The following is a 26,401-nucleotide window of genomic DNA, read 5'->3' on the forward strand; positions in this document are numbered from 1 at the left end:
CACTTTGAAGCATTACACTGGCACTTGATTCATTCCAGGCGGAGCGGTTAACGGTCAGTGATTGATAGACTAAGTACAGGCCTGTGGTCATGGTGTGTGCATTCATCTTTTATTTAACTTGCCTGTAATGTTCTGTGCTGTAGGCTAGGCCTACTACTAAATCTATTTTGATCATTTATTGCACCATTGTATGGCAGTGAAATGTTCTGATACATTTTTGATTTACAGGGAAACACATGAAGAGTAAGCCGTCTACTGTACATTTTCTACCAGTCAAAAGAATCTTGAACTCTGTGCGCTTCCCAGACAGACAGAGGACTACATGCTATTTTAAGTGACATTCCAGATGGAACTCTACAATCTTTCCATCGTGTCAACGGTTCTTTCCATCATTCTGTGATTTTAATTAGGTTGTAGAAGACAACGCTAACTTTGAGCATTGAGCGCAGGTCTAGGAAACAGCCAAAAAGCTACGTAGTATTCGCTGGCTGTTTTAAATTCAGATCCACGACTGTACCCCTGGTTCCTCATTTTGCGCTACTGAAGAACTCTCCCGGTGCAGTCACCGAGGCGATGCTCTGTTGGAATCCGCGCTGTCATGTAAGCAGCCATAGCGACTTAGTAAGCTACCGACTGCCTCTGCCTTGTATGGTAAAACTGTCCAGGCGGGCCGTACAGGCTATAGCGCGGCCCCGGGGAAGAGGCGCATAGCGAGGGCAGACCCTCGACTCCCGTACAGAGCTGATAGATGAAACAGGAGCTCTCTTCCTTATATGGACAAACTTCCAAGCGTCGAGTGTTTGGGAAAGTAGTGATGTCACGGAGAAGGAGTACAGACCGCCAGCTCATTCAGTATTCCCTGCTTTGGGGAAGCGGAGTTCCTTTACTCCCTCCCTCCTCTCCTTCTCAGCAGAGCGGACGATGACTAAGCGCAGAGAGGGGTTGATAATTGTGCCAAAGCCGCCAAATTGCATACCAAGCAAGCCGACTATTTTCCTTGGTGATACTCACGGTTAAGAGATTACAGACAACTGGAGACATTGGAGTAGACATTAAACATCAAACAAAAGTTCGAGTTCCCACTTGTGTTTTCCATTTTATATGTCTGTCACTGAATCTGGTGACTGTAAATCTAGTGTGATCTTGAAGCGCTGGCATGTATTGGGATAAAACTGAAAGCCACCATTCCCCCTAGACACACACAAAATGCGGAGGCCTGTGCTGTGAAGTACACTCACCTTTTGGGTGGAAAAATGGAACAGTCTCAGACTAGTGACAGTGACATGTTATTGCATAGACTCACGATATGAAATTGACTATATTACTCTGTAATATGCATGTTACAATAGGGGTGCCTGCCTGTAGCTACGCCAAGGCCTTTTTCTGTGCGGCTGTTAACATCTGTTCTCTGTCTTGTCCTGTCTGGACAGCCTCTTATGTTTCCATTTTCCTAAGACAAATGATGAGTCCCCTATCTACCCATAACGTCATGATCCAATATTGCATAAACATGTGGGGAAAAGCAGCTGTGTGAAGTCTAAAGTCTTTCAGAGGAGTTTGCAGTGTGGTGACATATACTGAATCTTGAAATGGCACAGACAGTTTTGTGAAACATTCAAACAGGTTGGAGTGGATGTGTGTATTTGTGGGTGATAGTGCTTGGCTGGCATATTATATGATTGAGTGTGATGATGCACAACTGTCAAACCACCTGGGTCATGCCTTGGCACTTTGTGGTCCTCTACTGCTAATCCAGAGGGCAGGGGTGTGCTGTAGTGAAGTTAATGGCTTAACTTCAGGTGTAATCACTGATCTCAAGTCAGTCACATTGGTTACATGTCACTTTTGAGATCAATAATACTCGATCTGGTGTTCTACTGTAAAGATCAGTGATTACTCCTGACATAATAATAGTCTTACTCCTGATAATAGTCTATCACCATACTAAGCTCAATCAAGACTGAACATTAGTCTGAGGAGTCTGCACTTTATTTCTACTGCACAAGAGGCGTGATCAATGGGCATAGTTGAAATGACTCCGTACGCTTGGATAGTCCTTCAACCAATCAGACCAACGATCCGGGGGCGTCTTCTGGATAAGCTAGTTTGTGATAGGACCCAAAGGTTGTGGACAGGAAGCAGTGGAGATAGATCTGCAGGTTTCCATCCTGAGCTGCTAGGTGAAATCCAATTTCACTGACAGGTCAAGCAGGGTTCACCCAGCCTACCTGGATAGCCAGTAACTTCACTTGTAGTATGGTCCTCAGTTGTCCTCAAATGTTTTTTGATTCCAGTATGGGCTCTGATTGACTAGGGTTGTCTAGTGTCTCAGCGTCTCAGGATAGTTTATATGTGGGGAAATCAGGGATCACAGAGCCAGTGAGCCATATCACTCACACTTGCATACACCCACGATGTGGGACATTTCATAATGAACATGTTTTGACTCAGACTATAGAGGAGAGACTTTCTTTAAGCAGACTGAATTAACTCAGTGAAAACAGATGTAGCAAGCCTCTGGAGTGAATATAAAAGTTCGAGCCAATCATAAAAGTTGCACTTATGTATTTATGTCATTTTATTTGGTAACACTGAAATCTTTTCCCTCTCTCAACATAAAACGGAGCCAGTCAGTGAACAGCAGGCTCACAAAAAGATCACTCACACAGAGGCACACATGGGCAAACGCATACTCAGCCTGACCAGAACAAGAAACAGGTTCACATATTTGTGAAGAGAGCTCACCATTTTTCTTCCGCTCTTTCAGTTCCACTATCTCATAGGCACTCATGAGAACACAAAGCAGAATCAATAGGTGTTTGAAAAGTTAAATCCTCTCAGAATTCAGATGACTTTTGTGAGGGCATTTTTGAGGACTCATGCCACATTTCTCATCAGTATCGTCTAACTACAGTAACTCTCTTGCGTGTATTTGTGCAAGTCCTATCAGTAATTCTTTGCGTTTTTATTATATATCAATGTATTATTAAAAGCATTTGGCAAGAAAAGAGGAGGAAAGAAAGTTCCATCCTAGCACAATCATATATAACATCCTTAACAACTTAAATTCACACACTATAACTGCTAAGATGTGATTTTATAGTGTGGCCTTCCAGAGTGGCTCATAAACTACAGGTGATTTAGTCTTAGGTATTAAAAATGTATCCAGCTGAACGTCTTTGTTCTAGGCTCTGCCCACCATCTGAAATACTCCTCTTCAACAATAACTGGACAACAGACAGTGCCGGGATGTTCTGATTGGTTACCGACTTTTCCAATCTACACAATAGTCTTCATGCAATAAGTCTTAATGCTATAACAATCAGTGCCTGGGTGACGTGTTTTTGGTTCAAACCAGTAGCATGTCCCATCGCCAGAAATGTTCCCTAAAGCATGAGAAGGAAAGCTAATAAATGACATGTGTTGAGAATACGGAAGACAATTTGTCTCACAAGAATGTCAGAAATGAGCACGCCATTTCAATCATTTTAATCAGCCTATTCCTAATTTGTTACAGAACACTCATGTCATCATAAAACGAATAAACAAACACACACAGAGCTGACTCTTCGCAGCCAATCTGTGTCTCAGAGCCCAGCTGAAATGCCTAAGGCTTGCGATACTAAAACCATCAGACATCATGGCCCTCTGGGACCAGCTGCGATCCCGGCCGCAAGACCAGGAGTCCGCTGCGCTGCCGAGGGCTTGGGTCGGGCCTGGGCCTGCTGTAATTGTGTCTGATGGGTCTCTGGCTGCTTCCCAGAGCATTCCGGCCGTGTTCGAGCGCAGACTTAAGGCTATAGCCGCCTCTCCCCTGCCCGCTGCACTCTCAAGGCCTTGTAAGGGATTAGAGCCGGGGTGGATGGGAAAATCCTCCTCTCACCCAGCGGGACACCCAGCTCTGCTCCTGTTCGGAGCAGGTCGGAGAGGGGAGACGCTGACACCGGGAGGCTCCGACACATGTGGGAATATTTCAAAATAAGTTTGAGGCGGGAGGTGGGGGGAAAAAAAGAGAGAGGTGTTGGATATGAGGTGGTGGAGGATGTTGTGTAAGGGCTATTGTGTAATCTACTTCTTTCTTTTTTTCAGTTCAAGTTCTGGCTGTAATATTGAGGTTGGGTGGGGGTGGGGCTGTCAGTGGAACATGCATTGACAAGGTCTTGATGAACGTGTGAACAAAACGTCTAAAAAAAAAAAAAAGGAAAAAAAGCTCAATGGACCTCGCTGCTGCAGCGCAGAACGTGGATGGCTAAAATGAGAGGGCGTTCATTTCCTGTAGATAAGTGACCATGGCTGCATGCTTCATGTCGCAGGTCACGCAGCGGGTGAAGACCGCTGATGCGTGGACAGGGAGATAGATTAGGTCCGGATGTCTGCCACAATAACTATGAACAACGATGCCCATCCAACCCTAAAAGTAGACCCGGCACCACTTCCTCCTTGGGTGGTGGGAAAGGCCACTTAAGGACAACTGTTGCCAGCATACCTCCTAGAACGCTCCATTCTGGCATCTGTGGCACTGGGATGAGATGATGATGATGATGACATCATTTCCTGCTGATGTGAAAATGGAGAGAATGACCACAGCCACAGGAATAAATAAAGGAGAGACAATGACATCATACAGTTTCAGCTGTCGATCATTCCTTTTGTGCAAACATTCCACAAATACATACTCAGGTCGGAGAGGGTGTGGTTTCCTTATCAGTCAGGGAAAAATGGGATGGAGAGTGAGAGTAAGGAAACAAGAGAGTGAGTGAGAGAGAGAGAGAGAGAGACAGAGAGAGAGAGAGAGAGAGAGAGAGATGATTCCTTATATGGTTTCCTCTGGCTCCTGTAGAGTCAGGTTGTTGCTGTAATCTGTCGGGGTGTGAACATCTGCTTGGGACAGGACAGTAAAGCTGACTTGTGTCAGACAACACTTTCTGCCCAGGTCAGTGAGTGATGCTCCAGAAATCCACCCGTTCTCAGGCAAAATACATGCCCCCAGGCCCTCTTCACACACACACACACGTCACCCTTTCTGTCAGGCACTAATGTCTTACCAAGGAAGCCTTAAGGAGAGTTTTGTGGATCACTTCAACCAAGGAGCAGGATACACCTGGATCTTTGGGAGAGAGACTCTTAACGCCAATCTTTTAACACTGTTTATGTTACAGGATATCTGCGCTCGCTCAGAAAATGTCTGAAGATGTGTGTGCCGAAATCATCCACACACACAGACACACAAACACACATACACACCCACGTATTAGGGCCGTGCATGAGATATTGCCTTAGCAAAGAGCATCAAGATGTGTTTGTTTCTGCAATACACTTATGGCATCCACTTTAGACTCACAGTTTCAGAGAGAATTGCAAAACAGAAACCTGGCTTTGAACCAGATTTCGTGCAAGAATAGCATCAGTCTCACTGGGTTCTTAGTATCTTCTGTAAATATTTGGACTTTAAGGGTGTAGTGCCCAAGCGATGAGAGACCTTATGTGACACTGTCTTAAAAAAAGCTGTGAAACCCCAAGCTCAGATACAAAAACATCTGTTCAAAATTCACCTGAAATAGTTGGCTCTGGCAAATTCTTTTGGATCATAAATGTGTGGTCCACAATTTTAAACTTTTTGTCGAACGCAGCAAATTGCTCACTATCCTCTAGCTGGGAAACTGATCACTAGGACACAGTGGCTTGTAATAATACAAACGACCCCAGTCAGCCAGCCTCTGGGTGCCTCTCATTCGTCTTTTATACATCCTCCCCCTCACTGATCTCAAAGAATGATGAGATAGTCTATCCACTGCTAGTTAACGATCTGTGGGAACAAGTCTGGAGGACCGAGCATCGAGGATCGAGGACGGATGTTGAGAGAGGCCCTCTGTGCCCTGTGTACAGAGCAGGTCAATGAGGGTGTAAATTGACAGGATGTTACCCTAGATATCAACAGCCTTCTGCAAAACCTAATCCCAGAATCTGCTTTCAAGCGTCAGTTGTTTCATTTTAATTCTATCAATGGCAATTAATAGACTTCAATAGATCCCACAGATCAATGTTATTGTGACCAAGGGATCAATGGGTAGAATTCTTGAACTAAGGCATGGTAATGTGATATTAACATATCTCTGGATTACATGATGTTTAGCTAACCACCGGGCCTAAGAACAAACCTGATTTCAACCTTGCCTGGAGCTTCAAAAAACACTATTGCCATGGAAACAAAAGCTGGCAATATTCTCAGTTAGATGACAGAAACAAGCATAGAGCATATAAGCACACAGAGAGAAAGCAAATAAGCCCCACACGTTTGTGTTCACCTACACTAATTAAAAGTCAAATTGGTAGCACAAAAAAAAACCCTTTCCTCTAGCAGACACATTAAATGATAAAGTCTGGTCGCGAACTCCAAATTAATAACAGTGCGAATCACAACATGACAGAATAAGAATTTTAATGCACAACTCAAACAGATGGTGCTCAACAGGATTGCTATGGAAACAGAATTTTCCAACCAACTCCCAAACCAATGGCCACAGCCTCAGCCCAAAAGCACACAAGCACACACACAAACACTCTCTCTCTCTCTCGCATGTCTCTTTCTCACATGTACGCATACACACACAATCACTCTCCCTCTCTGCCCAAGGAGAAAATATCCACAACTCAAACCATGCACTCATCTTGTCTTACAATGAAGAAGTTCAACAAAGATTTAACAAATTCAGCAGACTTGAAGTCCAAAGAGGCAAACCAAAGCTGTTTAGCATTTTCTTCTGTCAAGAGGTGATAGTACTTTTCTGTCCATACAAATAAAAACAAAACAAAACAAAAGAACAATAATATGTACCGCATACATATTTCTTACCAAACTAAATTATTAGCAAATGCACAAATAATAAAAGTTTTTTTTTTTGTTGCTGGTTATTTTACTTATTTATCTTTAGTTTTTAGGGTCTTCTGCATGGTTTTACCACAGGCCAGAGGAACGCAACTGACATGGCAGAGAGGATTGACCACTTCAGGGGTCAGGGCAGAGGAGACGGCGAACGTGAAATGAACAAGTGAGAGGAAAGCAGATGAGAGAATTGGCCAAATTGACCATTTTTTTTCACTATTGGCAGCTGTGGTTAGCAGTTCTCAGGTTATGTCTGCTTTTAGTGTCCAAAAAGTCCAGCAACGTCAACGGACCTCCTCTTTTAAAGGAATAATTGAAAACCAGACATCCACTCACACACACACACACAATGTACACACACACACACACACACACAGATTGTACAAACCCTGCGTGCCTATTATCCCACCCCCCCACCCCAAAAAAACCCATTCGAATTAGAAAACGAGAGCCAGTCTGAAGTGACATGAAGCCAAAGTCTTCAAGTCTTCAGCTTCTTCTCTGAGGGCGCTCCCTCATCTGAGCCCTCTGTTGCCCCTAGTGACGACCCCTCGGGGTCAAGTTGTGACCCCCGGCGAGTCCGTTTGCTCACCCTCAATGTCGCGCTTCCTTCCTGCGCCTTAGAGTCTGTTGGGTCGTCGGCCAGCTCTTCTGCTGTGCCAGAAATTCCAGGGAGATTCTGGTGGGGATCCTCGGAATTCCTCGTGGGATCTTCCGAGGCCAACAAGTCCGCGCGAGACGTAGCGAAGCCCTCCTTGCCCGCTCTCTCTCTCCTTCCGCCCTCGTTCTCTCGTTTCTTGTCATCCTTCACTCCCGCCAGCATCATGCACCGCAGCTCGCTGTCCGTAGGGGACGGGCTCCTGGACGACACCCGTCCTCCGAACCTCGTCTCCGGACGGTTGCCCGGCGACCGGGTGGGGCTGTCTCCGTGGTGACGGTGGCTCCGGCGGCTCCGCGGCCTCACCTCCACGTCGGCGGGCGCCGTCTCGCCCGAGGACGTCGAGGAGGAGCTGGGGTCGTCGATGGTGATCTTGGGGTAGCTGCAGGGGTCGTGCGTGGGGTAGAGGTCGCGCGCAGCGGCCGGGCGCTCGTCCGCCTCGCGGCTGGGCAGGTGCATGCGGCTGCGGCGCCTCCGACGGGCGGCGTTGCGCTGGCGCGTGTCCGAGCGCCGGCGCTGCTGGTGCTCTTCCTCCTCCTCTTCCTCTGGCGCCGGCGGTGGTGGTGGCTGCTGTGGCTGCGGTTGCTGCGGTTGCTGCTGGTGGCTCTCGCTGCTGGAGGACGACGGGCTCCAGGTGGACGAGGAAGACGAGGAGGACGAGTCCGAGGCCGAGGGCGTGCGCAGCTCGCTGAAGAGGACGGCGCGGTCCAGCGGCGGGCTGGGCGAGCGCGGCCGCGGCACCGGGTTGAACCAGAAGCTGCTCGAGTCCGAGTCGTCGTTGGCCAGGTCCAGCACGAAGGCCGAGCGGCGCCGCCGGACGCCAGCGCCCCCACGCCGCCGCCGGGGGAGACCCTCGCCGTCCAGGTCCGCCTGCTCCTCCTCCTCCTCCACCTCCTCTTCCTCCTCCTCCTCCTCCTCCTCTTCCTCCTCGTCGGACAACTGGGCGACCAGCAGCGACGCGTTCTCCGAGCTGCTGCTGTGGCCGACGTCGTCGTCGTCGGCGACTCCGACGATGCCCAGCGAGGGTAACGAGCGCATCCCGCCGCCCAATCCGGCGGCGGCGGCGGCAGCAGCGGTGGCCGCCGTTACCGCGGCCGTCACCACCGCCGTCGCCGAGTTGGTGGCGCGCGTCGATCGGCGCCCCCTGGCGTGCAGCTGCAGGATGGCGCCCTCGCTCAGGTCGCTGTCCGAGTCGGAGCTCCAGCCCTCGATCTCGCGGCGCACCAGCGAGTCGAAGAAGGCCATCATGCGCGGGTCCTCCTGGATGGACTGGCTGACGTAGTCGTGCGACAGGCCGCTGCCGCTGTTCAGCACCAGGCTGATGTACTCCTCGTGGGTGTACAGGCTCCGCGACTTGTCCTCCACCAGGCCCTCCAGGTCCCCAAGACTGTCGGGTTGCTGGTACGGACTCCACACCTGAAGAGAGAGGAGAGAAAGAGAGAAGGAAAGAAAAAAGAAAAAAGAGAGAGACAAAAGAGAGAGAAAGAGAGAGAGAGGGGGATAGAAAAGCAGGAGAAAGAGGTGGATTAAGGGATGGCGAGAGAAAGAAAAAGAAAGAGAGAGAAAAACAGTAAAGAGAAAAAGAGTAATCCGTCAATTCCTCAAACCATTACAAAAGCAGCCCACTAAGCAACTGACTGAACCCCTGGTATGCAATTAAGACTTTAAGTGTCTCCCTGTTTGTACAGCATCAAGCCAGTACAACACCTAATCAAAACACGCCCGACAAAGCCCCGACAGGAGGCAAAGCAAACATTTCCTAGTAGGAGATGACAGGTGCGATGTAGACTGCATGTGTGGGGCTGGGACATAAGGAATAATAGTGTTTTTCAAATGCCAAGGGCCCTGTTTTGATACCCAATTGTAGGGAGTGGGGAGGGGGAAAGCTACCATCATCATGAGGTAATTGAATTCAAAAGAATTCAGTTCCACTGAACACCTGGCTGGAGAGGGAAATCATTAACACACCCATTTGTTTCAGCAAGCAGAGGCATGTCTGCTGATGAGTGAGAGTGAGTGTGTCGGGTCTGTCTACGTGAGTGTGTGTAAACTGAAGAAGAACTCATAGCTGTCTGACTGAAAGCTGACCTCACTCACACACTCAGCGGTGTGTCAGAAATGACACACACACACACACACACACACACATGCATTAACATGCACATATAAACACCAGGCTTAGGATATAAAATCCCCTTCAAATCACTTTGTTGGGAAAGAGGTGAGCTCAACTCACGTTAGCTGCAGTGAGCGAAGTGTCTAGAATCAGTGGTAACTTGTGAGAATGCTAAACAATAAAACTTCCTGTGGAGGAGATTATGTAATCGTTCTCTCAGGCTGACACTGGGGAAGATGTGCATTGCCACAGACTGCAGTGTCAAAATTATCCCCTCAAGGTCCCCATAAACACAGCAAAGCACACACACTCACATACACACACAACATGACACGGTAATATATTATCTTCAACAACAAAATGTCCTTCAGACATGCTCACTCACTCACACTCTCTCTCTCTCTCTCTCTCTCACACACACACGCACAAACACACACACACACACACACTGAGCAAGAGTGTGACATGACATGAAGAGGCATTCATAATAATACACTCTGTGTTTAGAGTAAGATAATGTGCTATTTCACATAACCAGGGCTGCCCACTCTCAGCTCTGGGGACCTTTATGTCATACTTGTGTAAATGTGGACTAGATTACAGGTCACAGTGTTAACTCCAGTGACACACACACACAGAGAAACAGACAGACACACAAATACATGATGCCTGAGGGTGCACTAACTTAACACTCCCACAAACAGCGGTTTCATAACAAACAAACAAACATACACACACACGCACATCTATTGACATGCTGCCTGGCACAATGAAGCACAAGTCCGTTGAGTAATTAGTAGCACTTAACATTTAGACAAACGTGACCGAGGTAGACTTTAATAACAGTTTAACATCAGGTTTTTTTCACTAAAATACTGTGGCCAAGAAAGTTTATTACTGAGAACTTCCATGTCTGTCGCTGGCCCACTCAGATCATGGCCATTGTATTAAACTGGCACAATGACTTTCCCTTTGTAATTAAATCAGTGCTACCGGTAGTTTGCGCGTGATAGTATCAACGCACTGCCTACTGCATTATGTGTCACACACATTAGAGTTCTAGTTGGCCAAGAACTGACCGTTTTATTTGAGTGACAGGAGACTGACCTTGATGACTTTCTCCACCCCGGAGGAGCAGATCATGTAGGTGTGGGGGTTGAAGCGGACCTGGTTGACGATGGAGCGATGACCCTTCAGAACCATGAATGCCCCGTTCACCACACGACCTGGACCTCCTGATCAGAGCCAGAGAACAGTGCTTGGATTACAGCGTCACACACACACACACACACACACACACACACACACACACACACACACACACACACACACACACACACACACACACACACACACACACACACACACACACACACACACACACACACACACACACACACACACACACACACACACACACACACACACACACACACACACACACACACACACACACACACACACACACACACACACACCATCTTTGCTCTGTATCTCTACCTTTCTTTCTCTTATTCACAGACACAAATGCATTCTTTCCCTCATCCAAGACTGAACAGCAAAAAAATATGATTCCTAAATATTTTCACACTCTTGGGAAATGTGTGTGAATGGAAAGACATATTTCATTTCAACTGCACACACACAAACACACGCACACACACGCACACACACACACACACACATCACATATCTGACCTGCTTCAGGGTCTTTAGGGATTTTCCACATGTAGAGGTTGAAGTCATCAGATCCAGACAAGATGTACTGCAAAACACAATCACATGATCAACCATTAATAGCCACAGCGGCCTTCAAAGGCACAAAGCAATCCATAGTCTCCTTTCCTGGACACATTACATCTCTCCCCTTAATGCACTGCACATATTAAACACACAGAGTATGAAGTCATGGAGGGGATACAGTGAGCAGGGAAAGGGGGACTTTGTGAGGAGTTGGGCTGCTGAGAGGGGCTCTCAGTTGGTGCAGTGTGTTAGTGAGATGGAGAGGGCGAGGCTGCCTTGCTCTCTCTCAGAGGGAGACAGTTAATGCTTTTACTGTGCCACTCATTTGGCTAATGAAATGGCTGTGCCACTGGATGGATAGACACACACACACACACACACACACACACACACACACACACACACACACACACACACACACACACACACACACACACACACACACACACACACACACACACACACACACACACACACACACACACACACACACACACACACACACACACACACACACACACACACACACACACACACACACACACACACACACACACACACACACACACACACACACACACACACACACACACACACACACACACACACACACAGGTCTCCACTTAATTAATTAACACTTGAAGATACCAAAAAAAAAAACCTCACAAAGCTGGGCATAAATATTACGTTCAGGTTTTAGCATAGACACATTCTCACTTTCTCCCCCCTTCAATCTTTTCTTGACACACTCTTTTACGGTCTCCCTCACACACACACACACACAGACGCAGGTTCCTTCCAGGTAACAGGCGCGGTGTTCTGTCGAGACATGCATCCTTAAAGCCAGTGGATGCTAATGCTACGCGCTGAGTCAGCGATACGCTGGCAGGGCACTCAGGAGGGCTGCTGATGCACTCTCTGATAGGACATGTCTGCACTGGCCACTTTAAAGCCTCCCTGAGCACACTGCAGGTCCAACACCACACACTATAGCAGCCATTAACCACGGCACTTTTATGCAGCATGCACGGTCGTCAGTCATACATATGTTGACTTCAGGGTTACATATCTAATTGTCTTGGATAAATAGCTAGCGGTTTCCTGGTGGTCCTGGCTAGCGAGCAGTTCACTCACACTGGCAAATGCGGATCTCGAGGTCTGCTTTGCCAATGCTAACTACTCCTCAATTATGGCCTTAAATATTATGGCCCTCAGTCTGATTCTCCCGCTAGCTGAAAATGCTAATGTCTGTTCCAGTGCAGTCGAAAGCACTAACGTGTGAAGGTTGTAAACACCTAAGTAATTGCAGAGGAAGCAGGCCTTCAGCCTCGGAGATGACTCATGGGCCGTACACAATGGGAGAGCTGGACAGGGCTATGCTGACGGCAGATACAGGGTCCTTAATCAGCTAAACGCCCACTGTGTAAATGAGTGGTCATCACATTTGAATGGACAACAGGCTACGGGTTCAGTGGGTGAGCACAGGGGTCAGTTACATGAATGTGACTGTGAGCACACAAATACACGCGGTCGCTTCTCTCGGTTTAATGCCCATATTCATCTCCTCTTTTCATCAGGGCACACATTAACACACACACACACACACACACACACAGACACAGACACAGACACAGACACACAGCTGTAGTTTTTAGTGCAGGATGACAGGAAGCACAAAAGCAGAGATTAAGAGCTGGTGTCGTTGTGACCCAGGCCAGCGTTCTGAACTGTTTACCATATGTTGCCAGGCAACCATAACAAGCTCTGGATATCGTGGCGTCACAACGTGCCTTGGCTACACCTGGATACTCTCATTAGTTCCCTCCCCCTACAGAACAGACCAAAGAATAAGCCCACCCTGACAGCTTGCCACACACACACACACACACACATACATACACTCACATACACACACAGACACACACACACACACACAACGGTAAAACGTAGAGTGTGCATACCAATTTACAAACTTGTAAACACACACTTATACTGTATTTCTGGGTGTACAAGAACACACCATCACCAAACTACTCCCCACCTACTCATCAAACAAACAAATTTCACTCACTTATATGGCTATGTCTGTGAGGGTGTGACTGAACACACACACATTCACTAAACGACCGCCTCAAAACACTACTTTCACATATGTGGGTCCCAACACCATCACACACACACACACACACACACACACACACACACACACACACACACACACACACACACACACACACACACACACACACACACACACACACACACACACACACACACACACACACACACACACACACACACACACACACACACACACACACACACACACACACACACACACACACACACACACACACACACACACACACACACACACACACACACACACTTCCTCATAAAACTTCAGACACAAAGCCCACAGTGTCTAATCACTCCTGACCTTTCTCACTCTTCACAGTCTCCCTCTCTCATTCTTTTACTCCCCCAACTCTCCCTTTTTCCTCACCTTCCACTTTAACCACAATTCCCCTCCCCTCCCCTCTCCTCCCCTCCTTCTCCTCCTCTCCTTCTCTGACTGTTTATTTGTGCTCCCTCGGTCCTTGGGGAGATTTCAAATGCTCTGGTTGCGTGGAGGCCACAGGAAGTCAATTACCCAGAATTCAGCTGTGCCAACAAGCATGTCTCCAGGATGAGCTCATGTCTGTGGAAGAGCTTTTATGCATGTGGATGTGAGACAGACTACGAGTGTCTTCATGTACGCATGTATCTGTGTCTATGTATTTGTGTGTGTGTGTGTGTGTGTGTGTGTGTCTGAAGTCTCATTCATGAAAAGTTAAGTACGAAGAGAGGGCTAGTTAGTAACTAGTTAGTCCACTAGCAAGTGAGAGAGTGAGTGAAAGGGGGGGGGGCTTATTTGTGTTTAAATGTTATGCGTAAAGACAAATGAGAATGGAATGGATGGAAATGAGACAAATGGAATGTGAGACATGTGTACAAGAGTAGATGTGTATACATTTGGAGAAAGGGAATGGCATTGAGCGTGTGTGGTTCTGAACTGGTGTCAACATCCTGCAACAATGACATGGCTTTTCTTGGTTAAAAACATCTGGTTGTCAGTGGATGGTTGTTGAGGGCGAGTGAGTCTGTCTGTGTGGATATCTGAGGGAGTATGTGTCAGTGACAAAGAGAGAAAGAAAGCTAGAGAAACAGAGATAGAGCGAGAGAGCAAGTGAGAGAGAAAGAAAGAGGGGAGAGAGAAATTGTCTGCAGTGTCCAAGAATGACTGCATTTTTTTACGTTTAAAAATATCCAGCTGCTGAAATTCCCAGCTTATTTTGGCCCGGGTTCCGTCTGGTCGTGGGTGTGCAGCGATGACAGCAGCCATGACGGTTAAATTCCTAATCATCAAGATTTCACCATTTCCTACACTGATGTAAGGGATTCTTTAGCCACATAAAGTATTTGGATGAGCTGTTTTAACAACCTTAATAAATTGACCTTTGGTGTTAAAAGTGCCTGCGGGTGGTTGCACAAGAGTGTCTGAATCAGCGTGCGCATGATGGCTGCTATTAACACAGCATATCTATGTTGCTTCCATGTGGTCAAGCTATTGCTCACCTAAGTGCAACTGATGGTAACTGTGCAAATGTCAATAACAATACACAACATCAACAATATGACAGAATTAGGTCGATTGTGGTGTACTTTACTGTGACTGTGTGTGTTTAAACGAGTGTGTGGTGTCTGTGAGTGTGTGAGTGAGTGTGTGAGTGAGTGTGTGTGAGTGAGTGTGTATGTGTGAGTGAGTGAGTGAGTGAGTGAGTGAGTGAGTGAGTGAGTGAGTGAGAAAGTGTATTGTGTAAGAGTGTAAGAGTGAGTGTGTGTTGGTGCTCGTTGTGTGTATTGGCCTTTTCACCCTCTCACCTGGTCTCTGTCGCCGGCGAAGCAGCAGCTCTTCATGGTGCAGGAGTTGAAGTAGCCCTGGTTGTCGAACTGGAAGCTGGGCAGGCGCGAGTGCAGCTCGTAGAGCACGGGGGGCAGACGCCTGCGCAGCGCCAGCAGCTGAGTGCCCGTGCTGTTGAAGCGCACGCTCATGGCGCTCTGCAACGACATACTCCCGCCGTAACGCAACAGGGAACTATGGAGCGAGAGAGCGAGAGGGGGAGAGAGAGAGAGAGGAGGAAGAGAGCGGGAGACAGACAGAGAAAAGTTCCCAATAAGGATGGGTTGAAGACAAGGGGAGTTGCGCTGTGACTAAAAAAATGATGTCAAATGGGCTGATTTCGTTTAAAAGACATGGGAGTTGTGCTGTGACTATTTTTTTTTTTTAACAAAAAGCTTCAGCTGAATAACTGATGTGAGAAACTCAGGGAGAAACTTATCTGCTTATCTGTGATGTTATGACTAGCCAAAATAGCTCGCACACAGAGGACCCACACACAGAGGGCCAAAAAGTCTCAAGCAAGGTCCTTTTTGCACCTTTCGCACATTTGTCTGCAGAGCCTTGTATGTTTATTTATAAAGAATATAAAAATGTCCAGCAACTTGTCTAACTTTTAGGCCCTCAGTTCTGAAGTCTCACTTTGACTGGTGCATCAGAGTACTTCAAAGGACTAAAAACAAGGCGCAGCTCAATCCTGTGTCCCTTTGACATGTTATGACTGGTGCCACTGAGGAACATCATATGATGGCGTATCAGCTTTATTGTCCAATTCATTTCAAAACCTGAAACTCAGGCAAGGCCATGTGTGCTTGCTGTATGGATGGAACTACAGCTCTTTCTCGGACACTGGTGCCATCTGGTGTTTACAAAGGAAACTACATCAGTTCTACTTAGTTTTCTTGCATCAAAATGCATATTGTGTGTGCTATTGTCTCCTACATTTTGCCTAGATTAGTGCTGCTAAATTAGTGTTGCTTGTTGTAAAAAAAGGAAATCTCACAGTACATGTCATAATACTAGACACCCTAGAGGGACGTTCCAACTTCAAGGTTCGAGCCAGCGTCAATGAGGATACATGGGTGCATTAGTGCATATGGCGTGGGCAGCTTGCACATCTGGAAAGGCACGCATTTCCACATTATGGTTCCAAAGTAGAAAAGTCCAGGTGCTAATACGGAACTGCCTACAGTCAAGGACGGCCACACTGGATGCATCATGGAACAAAAGCATGATTAAGAGGACCACAGAATGTTGCGTTCTGAGCCAGAAGGTGACATCTTATTCTCAAAAGTCCAGCAGTTGGTCTCCTTAGTTTCAAAATATTTACAGACTGTTTGATGTGAAGCAACATGCTCCTGCTCCTACATCCATGCAACTGATTTTGTAGAAATCTCGTTTTTATTTATTTACTTATTTATTAATGTCATGTAGGTCAAAATGCACTACACTGGTTCCCTGCCGAATAGTCCTCCCTCATAGAACAATTTGGCTTCATTTCATCGCTTGTGTCATTACATGCAAATGTGTTGAACTAGTTGTTGTTATTAGTGGTCATAGCCTATTTAGGATATACTACATATATGTGACCTGACAGTGACAGGAATGCCAGGATGTATAGAAAAAATGTACAGTGGTGCACAGCTCTGACCAAAGGGTGTTTTATGATATATTGATCATTGATGTGTGGAGTTCAGCTGTGCTTGTGAGTACATTGTGCACTATTCACATACACTGGAAATTGTCTATTATCTTAGAACACTTATGGTATATTGGTCATTTGTACATGTACACAATGCTGTTTTTTTTTTAAAGTATATTTTTTGGGCTTTTGTGCCTTTTATTTTGACAGGACAGTAGAGAGAGACAGGAAGCGAATGGGTGAGAGAGTCGGGGTGGGATCCGGAAAGGACCACGGGGCGGGAATCAAACCCGGGTCGCCGGCGTGCGGTGCAGGTGCCCCAGCCAGTTGCGCCACGGCTGGGGCCGCCTTGATCGTCTTTATACAGTCACAATGTCTTTAAACAGTTAAAAATGCATATCCACTGTTTTTCAATCAATCCCTCCACACACAATAATGTTTAACTTTGTAGTTTTGGAATAGAAAGTAGTGATGCCTTGCACGTTGTTCATTAGAAAATACTTACAAAGTAAACAGTCATATTGACCACAAGACAAAACAGTTTGCCGATCTTGTTCATAAACAATGGCAGCATGACTTACTCTGATTGCACTGACCGTTTCATTGGCATAAATATTTGCTTTTGAGCCATAAACTAAGCACTTTCAGCAAGATACACGCTTTTGCAGGTTGTACAATGCGGTGCAGTTTGCACTAATTGTTTCAGGAATTCACTAACGGTTGTGCAAATGTGCATTATGATTCAAGAAATGCACCCAACTGAGAAAAACTGTAATCAGGTTTACAGCACATTTTGTTGTGTTGTATCGCTCTCCTCAGAAGCTCTAAGTGCATAAAACATGTAATTTGTTTAAAAATAAACAAATTAACAAATCATGTTTATGCATGAAAGTGCTGTTCTGAGTAAGTGTGATGCCCTCATTCTGCTCTGCTAGCTTGAGTCTGATTGCATTTGGACAAATATCGTTTAGTTTTTTTATTATTATTTTCAATGACTAATGTCATGTAGGTCAAAATGCACTATACTGGTTCCCTGCTGAATGGTCCTCCCTCATAATACAAATTGGTTTCATTTCATCGTTTGTGTTATTACATGCACATGTGCTGAACTAGTTGTTGTTATTAGTGGTCATAGCCTATTTGGGATCTACAATACAGCAGAGATGGGGGACTCGAGTCTAGTGACTTGACTCGAGTCAGACTTAAGTCGCCAGATTGAGGACTTGTGACTTGCTTGATCAACAGTGAGAAAAGACTTGACTTGACTTGGACTTGCTACTCATGACTTGAGACTTGACTTAGACTTGCATGCAATGACTCGACAAGTCATTGCTGTCCTGGTTAATTGGTGAATAATAATAATAAAAACGATTTTCGATTGGATATTTCCTGTTGCATGTGGGCGAACCTGGCAACCTCTCTACTAGGTGCTAGGTGACGCGCCCGCCATCTACAGTAGAGCGGTCGGGGTTTAGAAGGTGGAAGCTGTTACCAGTTCTGCTGCTATTGCAGCAGCCAGCGTTCCCAAAATCATAAAATTTGGATTTAAAGACTATTCAACTCAACAAAAGAAACGATTCGCCGAGTGCAAGGTGTGCAGCGCAAAAATATCCGACACATCCAGCACCACGTCAAATGTTATCGGCCATTTCCGACTACACAAAGAAAAGTAAGAAATGTCTCTAGCTAATTTCACATTATTTTTAATCTAACGTTAGCTGGCAGAGCTAACATCCCATCTCCATCAGTAAAACGTGACAAGAGCTTACTGTTTGCACCACATTAAGTTTTATCATGTTGACTTAGTTTCACATTGATCCCGCCTATCAAATAACAGACAATTTGACTGAAATAAGGTAGCTTATCTGAAATTGCCAGATTGATTCACTTGGCAGATAGGGGCAGATCAGGTCTAGCTAGCGCTAGTTGCTAGTCCAAAATCTAGTGTGCAAATCTAGTGCGCAAACCTCCTCCAAGCGAACACATCACCTCCTCTTGCATCCATCCATAACTTTTTTAGTTATCTTGCGAACAAACAAACATATACAGACAAACCAACAGACTCCAATGAAAACATAACCTCCTTGGTGGAGAGAAAAACTTTGAAACGGTCTTTGTCCCGACGCACATAATTGTTGACATTCTCGATAGGCTAATGTCGAGGGGAAGCTGAGACAAATCATGCATGACTGCAAGTAGGCTACTTCTTTGTGTTGGATGAGAGTAGGCTAGGCTACAGATGCGATGGATGTTGTATCACATCTCTGTACTCTCACCATGGACGTTAGGAAATGTGATACATTCTTAAAAATGGAGTGGGAGCATAAATACATTGAATATGAGGCTATGTTGCACTAACTGGTTTTCAGTTTTGTGCTATCATTGAATGGTGATTTATGTGAGCCCTTTGCACTGAAATTAATACATTTCACTCATGTGGCTGTAAAATACTTGTATTTGTCGTTAGGGAATGCATAGGCCTATTAAAAATGCATTTGAGCATGAAAAAAATTAAATATTGTTATATATATTTTATTCTTATTCAGAATTATTTTGTAGCTTCTCTCATGTCAGATGTGCGAAAGTGCGCAGCCACATTTGGCCCTCTGATAACGATGATATAAAATTGTGGCCCTCTTAGTCATGAAAGTTGCCCATCCCTGGTCTACCACAGCAATGTTAGTTTGTTAGCGCTAGCTGCTTTTATTTTTATTAAATCATTATATAAAGTATAACAGCCAAACAACATGCACAAACCCTATTACTGTAAATGTATGTAAAAGTATGAGAGATGTATGACATAAATGAGAAATGGGCCACTTTCAAGAGTAAATCGTAGTATATAGCCTAACATAGAAGTGTCTCCATTTCATTTCCGTATGGTATTTATTAATGGAATATTATGCAATGAAAACATGAGCTAAACACACATTCTCTCTCTCTCTCTCTCTCTCTCTCCCCCCCACACACACACACACACACACACACACACATTCACAACATACAGTATGAGAGAGTGAGGCCTTTTTGAAGGAGTAGTGGACATAGAAGTTGTATTTGTTCAAGTTCATTCCTTCTTGCACTTCTTTGTCTTTTGTCTTTTGCAACATATCGAAAAAATGGTTGTAAATAAAAGGAAGTGGTTTGCTGCTGTTCCCATGATAAACTACCGTGTTGAGTACTCTGTCTGGTAATTATTGTTTGGTACACCAGGCCCTGTAGTCGTTCCTAGTAATTCTGATCCTGCTGGTCCTAGTGAGCATTTATAATTATTCTTTAGCCTTATATTCCCTTCTTCTATTTGTTAGCCCTTTTGTGCAAAGGAGGGCTACATAAAACGTAGGCTGCCGTCTCTTCAAGTTTTAAGACGGTTGTCTTCCAGCTTATTATATGACTTGACTTGTGACTTGCTTGACCTAAGCTATGACTTGACTTGACTTGACTCGACCTAAGCTATGACTTGACTTGACTTGACTCGACCCTCACAAAAACGACTTGGGACTTGCTTGAGACTTGAGACTTGCTTGAGACTTGCATATGTGTGACTTACTCCCATCTCTGCAATACAGTATATGTGACCTGACAGACAGGAATGTCAGAATGTATAAAAAAAATGTACAATGGTGCACAGCTCTGACAAAACGGTGTTTTATGATATATTGATCGCTGATGTATTGAGTTCAGATGTGCTTGTGAGTGCATTGCACATTACTCATATACACTGGCAATAGAGATTGAGAACGTGACGTAAAACGCAACGCATTTTGGGAATAGGTGGCCCAAAATTTAAGTTGTTTTACTGACGTGCGGGAATAACGAAGTGCAGTTGTTGAAATGCCGTTCACCTGCTGTGTTATAAAATTCATTAGAGTAACATGAAGCTTATCTTTTATCATTTTCCAGCGTGGAAAAATAATAGTACACGCCATGTTTCAGAGGTGACAAAAAGGCGAGGAATGGCATGGATAGCAGCAGTAAGGAAGCGCAAGATTATGTTCTGTTTTTCACACAATTTTTTCACGCTTAGTTTTCATTATTATCATGCCAGATCATAGACCCAGAACACTAGTTTACATGGGCTGGCATCAGGCGAGCCAAACCTACCCATAATTCTTTGTGTTTTGATGACATTGGTCACATGTCTTAGCGATCTCTATTCTGTATTATCTTGTTAGCAGGCCTGTAATACATAAGCTAGAATGTTTTCAGATGTGTTTGTGTGTGTGTGTGTGTGTGTGTGTGTGTGTTAGTGCACATCTACTCCACAGAACTACTCCTCTGGGGGGTGTGTGCTCCATCACGGCTGCTGTTGGGGTGTGTGTAGCCTAAGCCTATTCACACCAGGAACAGCCGCTGCCAGCCCCGTGTTCACACGTGTATGATACCCCTTGATAACACTATGATAACTACTATACAACATAATTGCACTACCCTTGTTTGGGGGGAAAGGGAGAGAGAGCTGTAGATAAGTACTGCTCTCACCCAGAGTGGTAGAGAATGGCTTTCAATGGCTCTGCCTGCACCTAATTTTAAAAATGGTCGACATAATTTGATTACAGCAAAGACAATGGCAGCTTTCTGTTACGGGTATATATTAATTATAGTGTATTTCGTTCCACTCTGATAACATGCAACTGCTGAAATTTGCAGAACATTTTGATGTCTGTCACAGTCTAGAGACTTCCAAACATCAGTAGTAGGTTTCAGCAATGCAATGTTGATGGTATTCATATCAATATGCCAATTAATTAATTAATGCAAATTAATTTTTGTGCACCTCACAAAGGCAGCGTGCAAGCTCTAACCTATTAACATGGGTGCTGAAATGACAGGCAATGCAACAGACAGGTAACACAGCCAGCATGCACACACCACACATCCAGTGTGAATGGAGTGTAAATGTGATGATGCTACCGCCGGATTTGTTGGTTCTAGTGTGAGTTCATCTATGGGGGTATCGGATGTGTGAATGAGTGCACAGTGCAGAGCCCTTTCTCATCTACACTCGCAATTATCTACAGTCGTCACTTCTGATATAACTAAGCATGGCAGGGTACAATATGAGTGTTTGTGTGTGTGTGTGTGTGTATGTGTATACGTACAAGTGCATGTTTACTGATTGGTATTGACTTTGGTATAGGTACAGTTTATAATATTTAGTTACTGTATAATTGAAGTGACTGGGAGATCCCATTCCACTAAAATGTAAAACCAGATGTGTCAAGGTGTTGGTGTGTGTGTGTGTGTGTGTGTGTGTGTGTGTGTGTGTCCACACCTGCGTGGTTTGCGGATGTCCCAGAGGCCCACTCCCTCTTTAGAGTTGGCGGTGGCCAGCAGCCGAGGTTCCGCCGGGTTGAACATCACGCTGTGGAACGCCGAGGTGTAACTCGCCAAACAGAAGGGTTCTGGAACACACAACAAAGTTCTACACTCAGTCACAGGGAACACACTGTGTGTCCAAAGAGCAAGCGAGCCACAGCCTTTTGCTACACTTAATTTCAACAAACACTGTTAGCAACACTGAATCTGCTACAAACACAATTTGAATTTTGTTTATATGCATTTTATTTATGTTGATGTATAGATAGATGTATATTTATGTCTATTTTACAAACGTGGAGTCAATCAAACAATTGGTCCATTAAACAAATAACAGACTCTGTTGCTATGCTACTTACACAAAGTATATATACTCTTTTGATCCCGTGAGGGACACAAAAGCTGCATAAGACCATATTAGAGTAAATGCAGGACAAGGCAAGATGAGGTAAAGTAACACACTGTACACAAGGCTGATAATGGTGGCATGGAGGAGGTTGTGATGGAGCGTTATGCAACCCAGACTGACGTTATGCAAACCTAAAGACTGGGAGGAAGCTGATGATGTGCATACCTCCATGTGGGGGCTCCCGAGTATCCCAGATGAGAACTCGACCATCATCGGCAGAGCTGGCAAACACATTGTCGTTTACGGGGCTGACGGACAGGCCGTACACTGCGTCATCGTGGAGGAACACGTTGAGAGTCTCGCCTCTGATGTGGCATGAAGGAGATAGATCAGTTGGGTTAAACACCACGTCAGTGTCAACAAGAACTGGACATTAATCTGTTTGCGTCATGGAGGTATTATAAGAACTGGAGAAAGTGAACAAGTCCCGCCCCCATTCATTTCAATGGGAATGCTAGGCTAGTGAAAATTGCCAAAATTAAACAATTTTTTCAGGCTTCAACATGGCGTTTCAAGGGGCTTGTTTCCGGTGCCGTTTTACTTAGCCAATTAAGTGCCAGGTTACTGATTGACGTAAGGTACAGAAGGAGAGCTCGTGCCCACACTAAGCTCGTGCATGAGCTGAGAGTGGAGCCACCAATCAGCATGAGGAAAACGGCACCGGAGATGATGTATTTCTGGAAAATGGCGACGAGGAAGTGCCTTGCTAATCGGCGAAGCTAATCAGTCAAATCCTGACCCCCTGGTTTGCATGCTCTAAACATAACTCAAGCTTTTCAAGCGGTAGCCTCTTTGTACAGTGCTTCATATCTGCCAGCTTATGCTTCCACTCACCTCTCAACATCATGAAGGATCACCTGCTCATCATTCCCTACGCGCATGGAGGAGAAGAAAAAAACAGATTAGAGAAAAAAAAGTCAGTTAAGAGTCCCTTCTGTCCCTTCTGTGCAGAGATCTTTGCAGTCTTCAAACTGTGTCAGTTATTCTTGACCTGGGGAGCTACACAGATAGAAAACCAACTGGAATTGGTCCTTCATAAACCTAAATCCTAATCCTAAATAAAACCCCAAAACAAGAACTATGCGTCACTGGTTTTCATTCTGTGAACTTTAATACAAAACAGGGACTGTGTGAGAAGCTGTAATTCACCTATAAATAGATGCTTAAAACTTTTATGCAAAAAACTTCCGTTGACACCCCTACATTAAACTGATAATGTGCTAGAGGTCCACTTCACAGTAATGTCTGATATCACAGTAAACTCTTGATGAAATCCAACACTAATTGTCAGAGCGAGTCACTCTCAGAGAAGTGCTATTCATTTTAACATGCTGAAGAGCAACTATTGCAGAACAGGGTAAAGGTAGATTTCATTCGAAGTATCAAGGTAGTACAAACGCATCAAGTCCAGATTCCTCTTGGCTAATATCAAACGTCCACCTTTGCGTCAAGTCCAAACATGGAGCCTGCTTGCCACGCTTACCTCCAGAGAACACCTTCTTGTTGGTGCTGTCGAAGGCCAGGCAGAAGATGTTGGACAGGTGCTCTCCCTTCAGCTTGAGTGGCTTGGCGCGAGAGTGGATGGCCTTCTCCATGTGCCACAGCAGCACCCTGCGATCATCCCCACCTGAGACGCACAACAAGGGGAACAAGAGAGATTCACTTTCAATTCAAACCTGTGATGTGTTACCAACTACCAACACAACTCAAAATTTTACTTTTCAAGTCCTATCCTCCCAGCCTGGCCTGAGGAGGTAGGGGGGTGGATGGGCCTTTGGGCCACATTCCTGGTCCACTTAAAATAATTATAACCTGGAACAGTAGATGCAGTTCTGCAGTGCCTGACTTAAGCTCTGATCTAGTTTACTGCTGTGGCTAGGCCTACTGGTAGACAGAACATGTCAGTTATATTGACCAGTGTCATTTACAGCGCTGTGGTTCAAAGACGCAATGCTATACAGATTTAACCGGCTTATTATGGGCTTTATGTGTTCTGATGGAAACCAGGGATTACATCCCATGTGATTACAAGTTAGACAAGCTCTGTCCAACCAAGAGGCCAAATAAATGTAAACAGTTCCACAGGTGACTAAACTGTTTGTTTAGGTATTAAGGCTTTTAAGTTCTTCAGGTCCTGATATTAAGAGGGGAATGTAGGTGAATACTAAAGGCTAGTTTCACAGCTCCAGAGGTACATGACCTAATTCTCTATAATAACAACTTCATTATCAAGACAAATTGCATTAGTTTGTTTCCCTGAGATGTGTCTTGTCTGATCTTGAAACAGTTTTCTAGCTACATAGTTGTGCAATTACTGTATTGCCACTAGACAATTCAACTCTCAATAAGAAAACAGACCTAGGCTACGTCTCCTGCCTCGAAGTACTGGGAGGTCTTCAAGAATCAATGGACTTGAGATTAGTGTCAAACTATGAATCATACATTTCTACGTGCCTAGATGTGCACATCAGCTACACCTAAGGCTGCAGCTTGGATCATGCTATTAATTGTAGGCCTCCCAAACGCAACAGCTGATCTCAACAAACCTCCTCCTACTGAGCATACTTCAGTAACAGAGTCCATGGTCGTCAATACGGCCAACCAATTGCTTGATGTTCATGGCTCCTCTCTAATCTAAAAAGGAAGTGGCCCAAGCTGGAACTAGTGTGAGCACACACCGGACAATTAAATCAATACTTCGTGGACTGGTAATCCGATCTCTTCAGTTGAATCGCATCAGACACCATTTGTATTTTAATCAAACTATCATCTCTCTCGAGATCAAACAATACAGCGAGAGTTGGATTAAGACGCAATGGCTACTCTCATACTCGACTTGGTCAATCTCTAGAGACCCCACAACTGCGTGGTGAAGGTTTCAAACGTTAGCGCTAGCAATCAGCTTGTCATATTTCGATTTACAGTGCTAGCAATGTTATATGCAATTGCCTTCATAAACCCCTGCAGCAAATAGGCGTAACGTTACTAGTGGGATGGCCTGTGCTTAGCTACAATGATCACTCTTTGTGCGTCTGTCACAACAAACAAGTTGCAAATTGCCAACTACTGCTAGCTGCTTATTATGACCAGGGCCAACAGAGCTATAATTGTCACTTTACAGAAACATCAAGTGCACATATGCAAAAGTGGCTAACGCTAAGTTCATCAACACATAGCGTTGCATACAAACGGAAGACATGCCAAACGTACCGGACACAAGCCACTCTCCTCCATTGTTGGAGAACTCTATAGCGTTCACGCATCCAAAATGGCCCAGCAGGTCTTTTTTGTATAGGCTGGTGCAACCACCCAGTCTACGTCGCTGGAATTCCTCCTTCATAAAAGTGTGCCCGGTGATTTTCCTTTGGGACAGGAACCCCACCGACGATCTCATGCCACAACCCATTACCTCCTTCATCTTGGCCCCTCGGTTCTGTTTGCCAACTATGGTGCGCCTGCTGGCTACTCCGCTTCTAAGTTACAGAAATCTGTACGACAGCTGACATCCGATGCGTCTACACAAATGTAAGATACATTCCTGCCCACTAACGTTTGGCCCTGGTGTCTACTCAACTACATGTTGGCGAGACAAAAAATCTGAAATATGAAAAGGACTTGGTTGCGTTTCTCTGGAGTCGTGCAGCCATTCGCTTCCTGCTCCGATGAGATCCTCTTCCTCTGCCCGTGACAT

General features: G+C 45.3%; 1 protein-coding gene across 1 annotated transcript; it reads right to left on the reverse strand.

Moving 5' to 3' along the window:
• Positions 1-7,315: 7,315 nt before the first annotated feature.
• dcaf5 (ddb1 and cul4 associated factor 5) lies at positions 7,316-26,366 on the reverse strand. The gene is made up of 9 exons (XM_062523734.1): positions 25,921-26,366; positions 24,194-24,337; positions 23,545-23,581; positions 22,876-23,015; positions 22,258-22,387; positions 15,325-15,538; positions 11,356-11,422; positions 10,765-10,892; positions 7,316-8,957 (listed from the first exon to the last, which is right to left on the reverse strand). Exons 1-9 carry the CDS (start codon positions 26,126-26,128, stop codon positions 7,365-7,367), a joined length of 2,661 nt encoding a protein of 886 aa, XP_062379718.1. The 5' UTR covers positions 26,129-26,366; the 3' UTR covers positions 7,316-7,364.
• Positions 26,367-26,401: the final 35 nt, after the last annotated feature.

This window comes from Sardina pilchardus, chromosome 20 (genome assembly GCF_963854185.1).
Source record: "Sardina pilchardus chromosome 20, fSarPil1.1, whole genome shotgun sequence".
In the NCBI taxonomy this organism is placed as follows: Eukaryota; Metazoa; Chordata; class Actinopteri; order Clupeiformes; family Clupeidae; genus Sardina; species Sardina pilchardus.